The following is a 16,731-nucleotide window of genomic DNA, read 5'->3' as shown; positions in this document are numbered from 1 at the left end:
CAGATACAATTTAGGCCTTTCTGTATGAGCTCTGCTTAACTTGTGAATGTATTAGGAACTGAAATTTCTATTTTTGAATATCTAAGAAGTCTCCACCAGAAAGACAGGAGTGTGACAGAGAGTAAAAGGAACAGGGAATGGCACACACAGAGAGAAACAAAGAGAAATCAAATGTAATGAAGAATGAGAAGTGGTGTGAGGAAAACAGCAAAAGAAAAAAAGTGAAGCAAGTGGATAAAGACAAAACAAGGAAGAGATGGTAGAATAGAAGAATGAACTGAGTGAGGAAAGCAACAAAGTTAAAACAAGATAATGCAATATGATAAACAGAGTGAGAGAATAGAGTAGATAGGGTGGTGTGATAAACAGAGTGAGAGAATAGAGTAGAAGGTGGTGTGAGAAACAGAGAGAGAGAATAGAGTAGAGAGGGTGGTGTGATAAACAGAGTGAGAGAATAGAGTAGATAGGGTGGTGTGATCAACAGAGAAAGAGAATACAGTAGATAGGGTGGTGTGATCAACAGAGAGAGAGAATAGAGTAGATAGGGTGGTGTGATAAACAGAGTGAGAGAATAGAGTAGATAGGGTGGTGTGATAAACAGAGTGAGAGAATAGAGTAGAGATGGTGGTGTGATAATCGAGGAGACAGCAGAGTAGAGAGGGTGGTAATCAGTATGAAGTTGATATGGCGAGGAGCGGGTGGAGTAATACTCAATCAGGGATCGCAGGGTAAAGCTAAAGTGGCTCAGTGAAAGGATGGAGGCAGCATGGCACTACAGTGTTCACTCACCCCCAGCTGAGATCAGTGGCGCTCTCCCCATGAGCATCAGGGCGAGCAGAGTCAATGGAAGATCTGTAAAGTGAGAAAGCTGCATATCTCCTTTTACATTCACTGTGCTCAGCTTAACAGCCAGGTATCACCAGCATGGAAGCATGGAGGAGAACAAGAGTCTGTCCAATTTTAAAGCAATGTTAAGCAGCACTTTCCTAGAGGTGAACAATGCTACAGCAATGGCCCTGACCTTTACCAGGAATACAAACAACCCATTACTAGGAAACGGCGGGTTGGGGGGGTGTTGGCAGAATGGGATTTGGCCCAGGCATATGATTGGCTCCTGAGGGACGGCCGTTGCTTCATTCCACCCATCTTCCCAAAGGGCATGATATTTCTAGTGGGTTTCTGATAAAGAGAAACACGGCATGAAATGTTACTATTGGGCTCCTTCTTTTTGATTCTCTCGATATAACACACGTGAATGGGAGAGACCTGCAATCCTTACAGAATACTTTCAGACAGCCAAGCAATAACGGATATTGAGAGCATACAATAGGAACCCTGCTGTGCATCTCAAATGGAACAAAAACATAAAAAGTAACAAAGTACCAAACTGGGAGAGTGATATAATAAGTCTTTTTAATGAATAGCCCAAGGCTTATTTTAAAAGCAAAGGGGTATGCTACTGCTCCTGGGAGTGGCAACCTTGTGTTCCCCCACACAAGCTATGACTCATCTGACCGATGTCGTGGTGGCTCGAGCAAACCAACAGGCAAAGCAGGAATGCTTTTCACAGTCTAATCAGTTGAACAGATTTGTTTCCATTGGCAACACTGCTTCTGCCATGACCCATATCTAATTGAAACCGCCATGTACTATTAATGGAAAACAATTTAATCAATTCCAAGCAATTCCATTGCATTGCAATCTAATGGTTGGTGGAATGTCCTATATGCGTGACCTTGCCAGACCAACGCTGCGTATGGGTGGATATGACAGGTATCTGTCACCATTAAAGGCTAAATATGGCACATTATTGGGTCGTAATGGACTGTCATTAATCCATGTGCAGTCAATGTTGGTACACTAATGCCAAGTTATGCAACACCAACAGTTACTCATCAGTTAGCAGCCAATGCAGGCTTTCTGATGGTGCCAATCAATTCTAGAACAAATGAATTTGCACCGGGAGTCAACTGATGGCTGATGGCAGAAATATATTGGACCAGTCTCAACTGCCAGCACTGGCACACAGTTGGATACGTTAATATTTACCAACAGTCACTTATGCCTCTAGACAATATCGCTGCATGAAAAATTGAGTTTCTGGAAGATACACAACCTGTCAAATTTCAGTGAAATTCGGGCTGTGTCAGTCGAGAGTAGTTTCAACATTTGCATTTTCAAACACTTCTGCACACTTCCAGGCCAAGTCTGTAATCAGGGATTTCTGGGCTTGGATATTCCAGGTTAAATCATGGACTTTGTACGCAATGAAATTTCACAGTGTGTCCCAAGATGTGGACGGCCATGTCTGGTAATTTATGCCAAGTGGCTGGACAAGAACATCTCCTTGCATGAAATGGTGTCTGTTTTCGACACAGAACTGTGGTTTCAGACATTGACCCATGCCGCACCCGGCAGCTAATGTGTCTGTTTTTGGATTTGCGTCCGCCCCTAAATGCACCTTTTCATGCAGCGGACCCTTGCTAGAAGGTTCTGAATGGTGTAGCAGTATATCACCCAACATTATCAGTAGGAGATAATGACGCATTAAATGAAAAGACCACACTTCATGCTGCTTGATTTTTTGAAATGTTTTGTTCACATTTTGGTTCATGGTGATAAAATGGTTGATCAGCTAATCAGAGTTACCTGACCAACAGGAGGCCATCGGTAATGTTTACTGGAAAATTAATAACAACAGTATTTATGTATTTAAAGTGCCAATCCTTAATTTTTTATATTAAAAAAATGCCATATTTGATGCATTTTCACACTGACATTTTTGTAGCAACATCCATTCAATGTATTTGTGTTCTGTAATTGCTCCTCAATATGCATTTAAAATGTGGAAGGGAAAGTGCCTACTATATATCTGTTTAGGCCAATATAGTAGAGACTTGACATACTAGTTTTTGTAAAAGATATTTGACGAGTTAATATTTTGCTAATCACAATATCAGCTAAACTCTTTTTCTTAGTTTTAGTTGCGGAAAAAGAATTGTGAAAGTGAGCATAAGTACTTACATCGTACTTACACATCAGATATTGTTACCTAATGTTCACTCCCTTATTTGTTGCAGTTGATGTCTCTAACAGTAAAATTTATCAAACGTAACCACGTCTGTTATCTTTAAAATTAGGTTTGATATGCTGCTCAATTTTACCATTTCAGAGAACATTGCCTACCATCTCCTGGCAGTGTTTCTCCAAAATACACAACCGCTGGATTATCTTCTAAGTAAATCCTCAATGCACCCTCAATGCACTCCTAGTGCTACACCCCGAAGCACATCGCCCTTTGTTTGGGGGTGTAGCTTCCTTTCGAATGGATATCGAGTATGAAAACATACTGTTGTGACCGCCAGTCACGACTGATCTGCCAAAAAACCTAAAAAAAAATAAGGATTGACACTTTAATAAAAGCAGACCAACAGGCCACAGAATTATAATAAGGGACCTCTACTGGTGGCGGCTACATTATTTTTTACAGAAAGAACTGGAGCACAACTGAATGTACGCTGACTGTGACTTTAGAGGAGGAAAATGGCAGAAATCCCGGCACTTTGCTTTGCTACAACGCATTCAGGTGCCTATAGCCACAGAGGCTGTCCATGAGCAGGTGGTGTGTCAGTGCTCATCATGAGTACAAAGATACCCTTTGAACCTCACTACTCACAGAGAAGGCAGAAGACATGCATCATATCTGAACAGCACATACACATACATAACACACACACACAATATGATTACTTAAATTGCAACCCTATATGATGCTGCTCTAACAAATACACTAATCAAGAACCACTAAATCAGTAACATTACAATGCATGTTCTCGTTTTCAAAAATCAATATGGAAAAAACTCCTCCCCGCCACCTCTGAAAGCTTCTTTGTCCATCATCTTTTTTTAAACAGACTGAAATACTCTCATCGTCTTCCAGATCAGCAACGCAAACATTAATCTTCTCTAAGACATCTTTTCTTGTGAATGTATTTATCTCTATGCATCTCCTTTCATCTTTTATCCTCTTCCACCATGAAGGAACTGTACTTTCTGCTTTGTTCCTTTCTTTTTTTATCACACTTGAGGACAAGAAACCCTCTGAAAATGTTTGCCTGAGTAGGGACTAAGACAGTTCTTTGACTCCTGTAATTATATAAGAGAAAGCCTGACAGAAAACAAACAGTCAGAATTGTTTTAAAAAAAGACATTGGCAAAGGCATGCATTGATAACTCAGGCATCTTGCTTTGTTGGTTATATAGATTTTAATCTTGGCCAGGATTAGGACAGGAAATAATAAGAAGTAGCAACAAAGTGAAATCAACATGATTGTTAAACCACAAGTTGACATCCTAAGAAAGGAAAAGAGGTTAATTCTTCTTCCATCGGGTTTTCTGTCCCAACAGAACTGTTTAAACAGTCATTTAAGCAATCACACATGAACAAACAAACAAATGAAACTGCCATTCACCCCACATAAAATAGTTCATGTATTAGGGCCTATATCATGTTAAAGGTACTGTTCTATTACCATGAATGGCCCCACGGTCTGGTTTTGAATCCAAACTGTGCCAGTGGCATTTTACACTTTCATTGAATTTTGGGAATAAAACAATCATCCGGCAAAAAAATGTATTATTTAAAAAAAAATTCTAAATGAAAAATTCTAGTGAAACTACACAGCATTTACCATGAAAACTGCACATTTTGTCCTCAAACATGCACACCCATTCTCTTCCTCCCCTTTGTCTGCACACATGTACTGCAGTGCAGCACCACGTGGCTCTCTTTGCCTGCCAAAGTCAATCCCAGGATCGAGGGCTTACAGCACCATCTCGGTGTCTCAAAGGCCTAGCATCCACCCTCTTACACGGCTTCTTTCTCTGTAATTAAGTAGGACACTAAAGTACTGCCTTGAGCAATAGCACTGACCTGGAAGTCATCCTTTGTCATAAGACCCCATTAGAGACTCGGCCTTCAAAGGCTTCCCACTGTGCCCCCTTGTCTGTCCCCTCAGCAATAACAGTGGGGCCGATGACTCACAATGCACCTGTGACAAGGTGACGAAAAGCCAGACTTAGCAAAATATGTACCAGCATTCCGTACATGTGAGCAAGAGGAAAAACTGCAGAGGCTCTCTGTTTTTAACTGCCAATTATCCATTGCTGGACAACAGTCCTTTGCATCAGTATACATACAAATGTATACTAACAGGTGCTGAGATTCTGTTCAGTTCATAAATAATATGGTAGAGTTCTAAGAGCATGTGCAAGACACTTCCTCAAAAACATCTCAATATAATCACCAAAAACACTGAAGGATACAGTGTAACTTTCCCTGTTTCTGTCCTATTACAGTAAGTAGGAATGTTAGCTGTCTGCTCTTATTCTCCCTGAGCAATGATACATCTTTTTCTGGACATGATTATGCAAGCTGAGCCATACCTGCCGCAAGGAGCAGCTTCACCATTGCACGCCTCAATCACAGCAATTGGCTGACATATAACTGGGAGTGAAATGCCCAATGAGCCGCTATTAATGTGCGTGAGCCATGCACCCCTTGTAAAAAAGCATCTGGGCAAGGATAGGGGAATCATCAAATGAATGCAAACATGTACCTTACAGTTATAACTTAAATAGCCTACCTGCTTTCCCTTTCAGGAGTACATGTTGAGCTGGGAGATTTATCACTCGAGTGAAATATTTCCCTTTTGCTCTAACCCTGAAGAGCACTGAAGCACTAACTAGGGCTACTTCTGACACCAGCGGGATTCATTAATTGCCACTGTTGGCCTTGATATCGCATTCAGATACACTTTGGAGTAGCTGGCAGCAAGCCAATGTGTTGTCCAGCGGTATCTATCACAATCGTCCCCTGTGGACACAACTGTAGTGTGGGAGAAGGGTTGGGCAGAACATACCAGGCGTGTGGACGAGCTCAGTGGTTAATGCTGGGCAATGAGTCCTGTTGTGACACAAGCCAGTATGTCTAAAAGTGGCGAGTAATTTCCCAAAGCTTTATTCACAAAATGGCAATACACAATGCAAATGTAAAAACACACTGTTCTTAAACAGGATTTATGCAACTTGCAATCCTAACAAAAACATTTCTTTAATTGCCAGTATTGACATATCTTAATCACCTAAAGTTTTACAGCATGCAAATCAGCCCAAATAAACATAGCGTTTGCACATAAAGAAATGTAATTTTGGCATAGTACTTTCTTATGAAAAATGTTTGTGATGAGCAACAAGAGCAAAAACTGCAGCCCCATAAGATAAAATCAAGTAAAATGGAAGCAGCTGTTGAAAAAGGTTGATCCTTATTTTAAATTGGCCAGCTTGTTTATCATGCTGGAGCAGAAACAGCCTGTCTGTCTGTAGCTCCCATGCGACGAGAGGGGAAGCCTCGCCCTTATGAAAATGCATGGCCCGTGCGGTCATTCTCCAGACTCGAGCTGCTTAAGCTCGGCTTATCTGCAGATCTTTACTCCAACGCCGTGCTGAAGCGGGGGAAATATCTGCTGAACTGAAGGACTGGATCCATACCGCGCGTCTGCTCGCCATTACACCGGGGGGTTGCGTCAGCGCGACCGGCTCGTTATTAGCACAGAGTCAGAGGCAGACTGCAGCAGGAGCCGTGCATTGCTAGGGGACTTTGCGGCCCCGGTCGGCGAGTTAATACAGTTTATACAGCGCACAGCTGACAAAAACGTTTGTGCGTTTGCTTGCCACACACCCCCGTTAAAGCCTGTTTGCCTGGTAGGGGGGAGAACAACACTTGCAGCAAATGGAACACAAAGGAGAGGATATCCAGCCATGTGCACCGGGCTGGGTATTTGATGTCTTTCTGAAGAATAATACAGACACCTGCCAGGTATTTGTGTTGTACGTGAATAGAACAGATAATCAAAAGGTGTCCATGGCTTAGGCTGGACTGGGGGGAAGGAGTTCAATCATAACCTTTGGCAACATAACTCTCAATTAATTTCCTGTTTTACTGATACTGCCTAAGAAAAGCACAGTGAAAGCTCGCTCACCAGATGCCATTGATGCCATTGTCATCGGGTCACACATATCAGTTCTGAATGCTTGGACAGAGGACAGGTAATGGTCCCGGAGTGACATCAATTCGGGTCACAAAAAAAAGAGCGCAATTAACAAGGCTGAAGGCGCTGTACGCATGACCCAAGACGGGTGATGTAGGGTGAGAAGCTGTTCAGCAGCTCCCATAAGCTTCTGTGAGAAGCACGAAGCCATCAATATGTGATGAAACTGAGCATTAAAATATCATAAAAGTTTTCACTTAAAAACACTGGTGGGTGAGATCATCACGGTTCGCCTGTCCCTGGGCCTGCAAATTGCCGAGGGCAAAGTGAGATTTAGGAGGTCAGGAGCTAAGCGGGCACAGCAGACTGGCGAAAGACTGCCCTGGCGCTGGTCCCTGCAGAGCGCCACTGAGGTCCAGGACCCCGCTGAACCGCGGCTCCGCCAACCTGTCACCACAGCAGGGTGGGCTTCTCACATCTAAACTCCCACTGCAAGCAGTCTGGGCACACACACGCAAACACAGACACTGACACACAAAAACACACACAAACACACACAGACACACAAACACACACAGACACACACACGCAGCCGCACACACGCGCAGTCGCGTGCACAGGCAGCCGCACACACGCGCAGCCGCACACACACAAACCGCGCTCCAAACACAGCACCTGCACACAGTCTGCACAAACAATATGCTCACATGCAGCCTGTACACCTTTGCAGTACACAAAGGCCAGTCAACCCGGCAGCAGCACCTGGCCCGAGGCCCAGTCCAATGAGCCTGCCCGTGTGTCGCACGGTGTCAATGTGACGGCAGCCCCCGGCCCAGCCTGGCACGCGCCCGCCCCGAAAAAGCTGCCGGGCAGCACCTGCTCACCTGACATCCTGGCAGGAAGCGCTTATTCACCCGAGAGGCAGACGGGATGCCCAGGAAGCATCCCAGAAACAGAGCCGGCCACGCTGCGAGAGTTCTGTCATTACACCACGTGTCCTTGGGCAAGGATTCGGTTCAGGACAATACGCAGAAGTAACGGGGTGTGAAAACTCCCCCACGGCAAGACCGCAGCGGCGGCGTGGGGTGGTCTTCCTCCGACGCCGCGCGGCGCAGCCCTTGCGCGAGGCCCGGCTTTCGTCGACAGCGGCCGGCCTGCGCTCTAATCCGCGCGAGGAACCGGCCCGTCCGCGAACTCAGGTAAAGGCGCCTCGCGGGGCGGCGGCGGCTCTGCGTTAGCCTCGGGGATGTTTACGGGCGCAATCGGAGGCTCTTTTGTGCGCGAAGGCTCCCTGTGATCTCAGAAGCAGTTCCTGCTGCGAGGTGACGGGGCCCTCGGGAGCCGTATAAACGCGGGCCTGGCTCAGAGCGGCGGAGGGGGGGGGGAAGAGAGAGCCCGGTTCTCCCCACGGGGCGGCCCGAGCAGCCTGCAACCAGCTGGCCGGTGCATCGACTAGTCCGGGGGGGGGCGATACGCTCTCGCTGAGCGAGCGGGAAGGCACCCGCCACGAAAACACTTCACCGTGGAATCAAAGCGGTGGACAGAAGATGGAACGTTGTCTGTACTCCCTACTCACCTAGGGATAGGATGTGGCCATCACACTATGTCTACAACAATGCAAAAAATATCACTGAATTAAAAAATGTGGTACAATGTCACAGATGGAAAAAAAACAGAAAGCATGAAGTCGGTGGGAAGATCTCAGATAATAGAAATCCAATACTGTAATAATAATACTAATAAAAATGTCAAAGATTGAATTCAGGGGGAAATTGAATATGCACCTGGGTGTTTTCAAAATTAGCTCATTGCATGAGAAACATTCTAACATCTCAGAGAGGGACGCTACCCACTGTTTAAGTCCAGTAGGACCTCACAATTTCCATTTCAGGAAAAAAAAGTAATCCGCTTGACATAGTGACATACGCTTTGAATACTTTGACATACGTCTGATCCATTACTGACAATCCTCATGCAACATTCGCCCAATTATGGTGCATTTCACTGAGGCCTGATGTACACAGCTACGCTTTGAAAGTCACATAATTATGGATTTCTTGTTATTACTCCGGTACAATTTCAACGACTACTCCTTCTAAAGTGCATTTCATGACATCTGCCACTAGACCAGCATGTCTCTCACTAATTCATCTCCTGAAGAGGATAATTTTGCATGGAAATAGTTATCCACGCTTTTTTTATGGCTTGAAAGTGACATCTCTTTGCAGCCACAGCTGTCAGACACCGGAGAGCAGTCAAAGGGGCCGGAAGATGGATGAAGGGGATGTATCTGGAATGTGTTTTCCCCACAAACGGAGCCGTCGGACGCTTATCCTCCAGCCCTCCTTCATGCCGTACAACTGAGGTGACGCACAATCCATTATTAAATGGCACAGGATGAGAATGGGGCATCGCATTGACATGAGTGATGTTTTTACCCTGAGCGGCGGGGCTCCTAATACTTTATGGCTGAATTAAGTGTCATCAATTTGCGTGGGGCTGGAGGACAGGGCTGGTATTCACAGCACCTGCACACCCGCATACAGATTTGGCAGGGAGGAGGAAAAACAGAATGACCTACAGGAAAGGAGTGGAGCGGCATTAAGTACAGCGAGCTCGGCTTATAAAATATTACCAACCTGAATAGTACTCATAATGAAGAGATAAAAAAATTATTCAGTGTTGTAACAAAGCCAGCGGTTATGTATATGCAGTGCACCTGTGGTAATGCCACATCCTGATAACCCCATGAGTGGCCCTGAGTACAAGATACTCAGATTCTGCAGTGAGGTTAATGTGTTCCTTGTCCACGGCAGGATCATATCATTGTGAGGTCAACGGTACAATTCCTTCCAGAAGCACTCGGGTAGACCTGGTGCAGTGATTTGAATAGTTGAGTTGACAGGTGTCATTTGGATAAGTACTGGGTGTTCAGACAGATAGAGGGTGACATCATGCAGTGGTGACACACCTTTTGATTCCTTTGTGCAGTGAACTAATATTTGTACCACACTAGGTACATTAGAATGCATTATTGGTTTGTGTCATACTTGTTTCCGCTATTTGTGTATGTGCTGGCTATATACTGGTTCATCTGCATGCTGGTGAGGACTGGTGAATGCAGCCTACCAATGAGCTGTGGTTACCTACAGGTGTGTGACTCTAACTGCTTTACTCTATTGTATTTTTCAGTGGACCAAAACAGAAAAAAGCAATACGTGAATACATTAAAGCAGATTTTCTAAAAATATATATGCAATAACAGTCCCTGTTGTCTGCAAACGGCACCGCAAATATCTAGACATCAAAACTGGGAATGGAATCAATAACAATGATGATGAAAATTAATATGAAACCTGATATAAAATATAATGGTGAAGATGATCCGTCTTACTTAAGCATTTCATATATCTACTCTGGACTTTATTACAGGGGGGTTTTGGGAAAAGATTTTCTTATGCTACCAGAGGCAGACAGAGAGTAAAACGTAGATTGATTTCTAGCATGGGATTGTTCTGCTAAAAAGCATTTATGATGATATGTTCAAAGACACACCCTGCCTCAGCCAATTCCTATTTTGTGGGCTTTGGATTTAAATTATGAAAATTGTCCTTCAGCAAGCATTTCTCAAAATGAAAATGGAAACTCTATTGAATCAGAGTTCAAGGATGTCACTCACAAGACATTCACCCAATATGGCAACAAAGGTCCTTGAATGAAATGTTTGTGTGTACCGGCTGAACGCTCTGACAAAACATCTGAAACGACCCGCAGACAAAAGCGTCAGAATGAAGCCCCGACAGAGCTTTGAATGCAATAAACCTGTGAAAGACAGAGCAGCCTGACCGACTCTGCAGGCATCATAACAACAGGAGATACATCACGTTCAGAGCGGGGTGAACAGAAAGAGACAGAGGGAGGAAAAAGTGAAAGAAAGAGAGAGAAAGAAGGGGGAAGACAGAAACGCAGCAGAGGCATGACAGATTGGAAAGCGCAGCTCTGCTGGTTTTCACTGACAATGGGAGCGTGTCAACAATGACCTGGAAACCCAGCCATCAGTCAAGCGCGCGGGTCCCGCGAACGGCACTCTGAAATCCAGGGTGCCGTTCCTTTGGCTGCAAGCCCCTCTGCTCCCTGATGCACGCACTGAAAAACACACGCGCGGGCCTCACGCGCGCACGGTCAGGTGACCGGCGGTCGATTGGGGGGGGAGGGTCGTCCTACCTTTCATTGTCCACGCTCCTGAAGCTGGGAAGAATATGTCGGAAGCTGCTGTTGCGGTCGAGCTTGGGCTGGCTTTTGGTGCGTTTGATGGAGCCCTTCAGCCTCCGGCTCAGGAACCCCTGGACAGGAAGCAGCGAGAGACCGAGAGTGAGATGTTTAATTCACAGATTAAACAGATTACAGAGAGACCAACAGACCTTGGAGCTAGAGCTGCAGGAGGGATGTTACATTGATTTCTCTCTCGCTCCCTCTCTCTCCCCTCATCCGTGGCGGCTCAGAGCAATGTGCATTGTTGTCAGGATCTCACTGCCACATCTGCTAGCAGCGCGCGCAGCCAGAGCATCAACGTCGATGCGAGACTCCCATAAGCACCTGTTACCATGGAAACTGTTGGCTGGCATTAAAAAAGACTCGGAGTAGAAGACAGGACTAACACAAGTTCAGAGGAAGAACGAAGATTGGGCCTCTTTTTCTCTAAAAACGTGCTGGCATGCTTGCACAGCAAAAGGCATTCTTATGTAAAGCAGGGCCGGTTTGATAGAGTGTAATCATTTCTAACTGCTCTGGGTCTGTCTGTGAGCAAATGGGAGAGTTAAATAAAAATAGAGAGGTTACACTCGGCGAGGGTTTGGCAAGAACATCACTTGGTGAAGACAAAGCCGCGCCAAAGCCACAGACACTGACACTGACGAGATAATAACGGTGTTTGTGGCAAACACAACACAAACAGGCCTTCCTCCTCACAATTAACCTATCCTCATAATTAACACCCAGAAAATAATTTTGGGGTATGGCTCTGGCAATTATTCCTTTCAGATAAGATTGGAGACACACAACAGAGGAGGTGCCAAAGTGAAAAATTGAATAACGCACACTGATGAGGGCGCTAAGCTCTGTGCTGTCAACACACTTTGATCTCCCCCCGTCATCTGCCGATTGTCCGCTCAGCGGCGGTGGCAAACTAAAACAGCACGACACGCTTCTGTCTCTCTCCTCCTCTGCCTCCGGCCAGTCTGAGCAAGGGTCTTGGCTAGCTAGTCACATAAACACTATAGAATATCATTTTTCCTTATTGTATTTTCTAGAACTTTGCTCTTTCTGTTTGTGTAGGCAAATGGATCCAATATTTAAAATATATATATAGAATGCAAATTGAACAATAGCAACAATGGACCAGTTCTATCCATTTTATAAAGGTAATTATTGGAAGTCATTATGCTATAAATTACATGCATGTGAATATGCGCACTGCAGAAAAGAGGAGAGCTGGCTTCACACCTGAATTAAGTCTTTTTTTACATGAATCGCATGCAAACACACACACGCACACACGTGCACACACACACACGCCGAATGATGAAGAAACCGAGGGAAAATGGGAGAGATCTGTAAATGCCTGAGAATCTGAAAATAAGAAAAGGGTGACCTTGAGAAAAAATGACAGCCGCTCGCCTCATCAATACCATTTCACCAGAAAATGACGAGTTATCTTGCTGCCCGTAGTCCTCTATTTGGTACCTCTCAGTGGCCTCGCACAGAGTCGATCTCAACTGTAGCTAAAGGAGAGTCAGTGACTGAAGTCTATTTAACTTCTTTCCACAGTTTGGTTGGTGCTGTTCCCCTTCTACCCCTAGTTATTGCTCTCAGACCCACTCTGCTACTTCTGAGCTCTCATTACATGCAGGTAAGATCACACTATTAGGCCAAAGGGCTTGAGTTAAGCGTCTGGTTGAGACTGTAGCACCCTCTGCACAGTGCCATTTTGCCTGTTCTTTGCAGAAACAAAAACAGTTGAAAGGGCATGCACAAAAAGAATTGAATAATTCCATCAGATGGCCTTTCTGAAAACACTCAGACTCCTCGAGATGAGACCTGCAACTGCAATATCACAACTTTCCCATCTCCCTCTGATCACATGAGAGCTAATTTAATCCTGAAACTAAATATTAGTACCCAAGATGCAGCTGGATCTTTTTATGATTATTCTTTTTGAAAAAATAAATAAAAATCAATCATTCAAATCAATCTAAATTTAGTATCCAGTGTATTGAAAGCTTCTTGTTTTCAGGTAAATTCAATATGCTTAATATATAATACTTGTAAATCACCTCCAGTAAGTTAGTAATTTACTAATGCTTTTCTATATAGCACTTATACATATACAAAGTATTGTGTAAGTCCATGTGAGATACCAAGAGCGATCCCTAACCTACATACTGATATCCTGCTAGAAATGTTGTACAGGGTTTAATTTAGTCTAATGTGACATGCTTGTCTTTAAAGCTGAACTCACGAGTTGACCAAGCACAAAGCCAGCATTCATAAACCCCAGTGACGACAACACAGCAAATGGGCAAATGAGTTAAATATACTTTTCGAGACACTTAAGTGTGCATGCTTGCCTGTGCATGTGCATGTGCATGTGTGTATTTTCCTGGCCCTTCGGTAGCACTGCCTCCACACTCAATCCATGGATGAGTAACTCCATGAGCATGCAAACTGGATGTGGAACCTTGTTAGCAAAGTAGGGTGATTCAAAGGGAGAAGCAGAACCTGGAATATCTAGCCATAAAACATCATGCAGTGGAGGTGCTATTGAAAATCTAATAAATAAACTCCTTTAAAGAGAGTTACAAAAGTGAAGAAGGATGCAAGTTGTATTGTGAGGATTATAGACAGCTTGTGGTTTTGGGTAAGGTTTTTCATTCCCCTGACAAATAGACCTAACAGCAAAGTCAGGGCTCTGGGCTATTTTGAGAAGCACATTACCAACACAGCAACTTCACAGGAAGCAAAAGAATAGACCAGGGCCTGTGTTACCCGTCTTTTTACAGACTGCTCTGCCTGTCTATTTCCTGGATACTTTTAAGATGGAGAACATTGAGGACTCTTATTAAGTGTAGTAACAGCTTACTGCTTACTGTAATGTAATATAGCTTTATTCTTTCCACCCCCTTGATGATGTTCAACTAGGTATTTCTTCTCTCTGAGGATAATCAGGGCCAGAGTTACAAATGGCCATGGTTAATAATTAACCACCCGTACCGAGAGAGGTAGAGGTAGAGGGAGGGAGTGGGATTGAGAAAGAGAGAGAAAGAGAGAGAGGGAGACAGGGAGAGAGAGAGAGAGAGAGGGAGATAGGGAGAGAGAGAGAGAGCATAATGTTCCTTATTTCACTCTCCTGTTTGATAATTGATCTCTGTCCTCATTAACATTCTATGCATGGCTGGTCATTTTCTTTTTTTCAGCTTCTGCACCCTCTGTTTTGATTAACAGCACTAGAGACAGATGTTGCATTTGATGTTTGACACATTGACATTTTCCGATGTTTGCACACGGATTCCACGGATCCACCTCTTTGAGGTGGTGCATATGATTTAAAAAGGATAACTGACCCAGTGTGAGGCCAACATTGCCAGCACACCAATACTAGTGGTACGCTTGTACTCAACACAAATTTCTAGATTTACCTATACAGGCAGAACCTCAGCACAGTCAGATGAGCAAGATCACCATATCTGAGAGCAAGCTGTCAGAGGTCACTGTAAAATAGAAATATGTACATGAAGAAAGGGATGGGAAGTAAACACAGCATGGCTACATTACTGTCATTATTCAGGTTTATTTAAACAGGTACATGACTGAATTCTCATTTTTAGAGAAGCATGGGGAAATCAAAGCAGGAAGACAAAGCAAAGGACCCTGTAGCCAATCAGATGCAGGGGTTGATCGAGCGGTCTGATGTAGAAAGCCCAAAAATGCTGGGGTTCACTACGGTGGCCGATACATCTATTGTAAATGTGTTTTCCGATTTTCATTTGTGTTGTGATAATGTTGCATTGCTTTGGATGTCTCTGCCACCATAGCTAACACCCCTATACTTTCAAAAAGCACCTGGAGATCTTTAATGACCGTAGCGAGTGCACCTTGGTGTAATATCTCTTCCCTAAAATGTCTTACTGCACATTATCATTGTGCTGGGGTTCTGAGTGTTTTACAGTATGCAGTCCAGAGGGACAATTCCACCTACTGGCCCACAAATATCTCTTCTAGAAGCACCTTAGATTCTAGGAGGTCTTCTATCCAAGAACTAAATAAAAACACACTGGCAGTATGGCTGCTGGAAAAAAAAAGAAACAGGTCTGTATTTAAATACAGAGCCAAGGGAGAATACATTGTAACACTGAGCCAATGACATTTGAGAGAGCTGTCAATTCTCTGTGGGGCACAGGTGTCCTATAACTGGCCCTGACGTGCTACAAGAGCTTATGGCTATTACGAGAGAGTGTCACTGTGGATGCCCACACAAATCCTGGTACCACCTGACACCTGGGTCACCATGTACTGCAGTGACTGGCCGACACATACCTTTCATTTACGCTTCTGCTGCCACCCTGTTCTGGGTACGGTCTTAATGACTTGCATGGGGTGAGAACAACCCTATGGGGTTATTAACCTCTGAGGAAACACAATTAATGACAATATGACTCCATTCATAAAACATATGCGTTGGAATCGGCAGTCACCTAGCCTTTTGTCTGTCCACCATAAAAATCACTGTAAAACATCCGGTAGGACAAGATAAGGTTATTACGGCCCAAGCCAGGCCAGAACAGTGTATGCAACGTGAGTTGCTGTACATTGAAATGATGCCATTAATTAGCAGAGGACGCCATCACCGACACTTAATTAGGATTAATAAGTGTGATACCACGTAGTGTGTGAGAGGGACACCAATGTGCCCGTGAAGCAGTGCGTAGATGACCCTGACTGGGGGGCGCAAGGGGAATTGAGGGGGGGGGTGAGACAGGGGGGGTTGCGAGAAGGACAGGGAAGGAGTCGATGCCCGTCTCACTGCCTTCCGCTGACACGTCCAGATCAAGACGATGCAGTCTGAGCGGTTCAGATGGCACAGCCCTGATGGAGCGACTCATTTTGCCGCTGACGCTCCGAGAAGAGGCAGCTCTAATGGAGTGAGATGGAATCGGCCTCCAATAATGAACCGGGTCGTGCGCACACCGCATCAATGTCCCTCTCTGTCTTCCTTTTAATGAAAACCGGCCCGGCTAATCCAATCAAAGCCATCAGAACAAACAGTCTTGGTGTACAGAGAAAGACTAACAGAGAGAAAAAGATAACTGCTAATTCTGAATCAATACACGCAAGCAATATCCTCCACCCCTCCCTCCCCCAACCCCGACTGTTAATTCCCCTCACTGTGACATGACTGCAGCACTATTAGTTTGGGTTTATTTTATTTTTCCAATGTTGGACAGTCTATTTTCAGCGGATAACCGACAGACGCATCATGTCTTTCTTCCCTCCTCTTCTCCCTCCCCGCTCGGAGAGTTCTTGAGGAGTTGGCAGCTGGCAGGTACTGAGAGAAAGGGGAACAGTCAGACTGACAGAACAGCGTCTCGGGCTGGACAGGAGCACGGGGGAGGGGCGCGGAGGGGAC

The 16,731-nt window shown here is 44.7% G+C and overlaps 1 protein-coding gene across 10 annotated transcripts in view; it reads right to left on the bottom strand.

The window, feature by feature from the left end:
* The window catches only part of LOC135239253 (disabled homolog 2-interacting protein-like), a 247,700-nt gene that overhangs the window by 88,881 nt on the left and 142,088 nt on the right, over positions 1–16,731 (bottom strand). For all 10 annotated transcript variants that reach the window (XM_064307789.1, XM_064307787.1, XM_064307788.1 and 7 more), the window contains one exon: positions 11,274–11,392. In XM_064307789.1, the coding sequence (XP_064163859.1) occupies positions 11,274–11,392 (119 nt within the window). The remainder of the gene's footprint in view (positions 1–11,273; positions 11,393–16,731) is intronic.

The sequence above is a fragment of the Anguilla rostrata genome, chromosome 14 (assembly GCF_018555375.3).
Source record: "Anguilla rostrata isolate EN2019 chromosome 14, ASM1855537v3, whole genome shotgun sequence".
Classification (NCBI taxonomy): Eukaryota; Metazoa; Chordata; class Actinopteri; order Anguilliformes; family Anguillidae; genus Anguilla; species Anguilla rostrata.
Note: the sequence above shows the minus strand (reverse complement) of the source record. Positions and strands in the feature narration are given on the sequence as shown.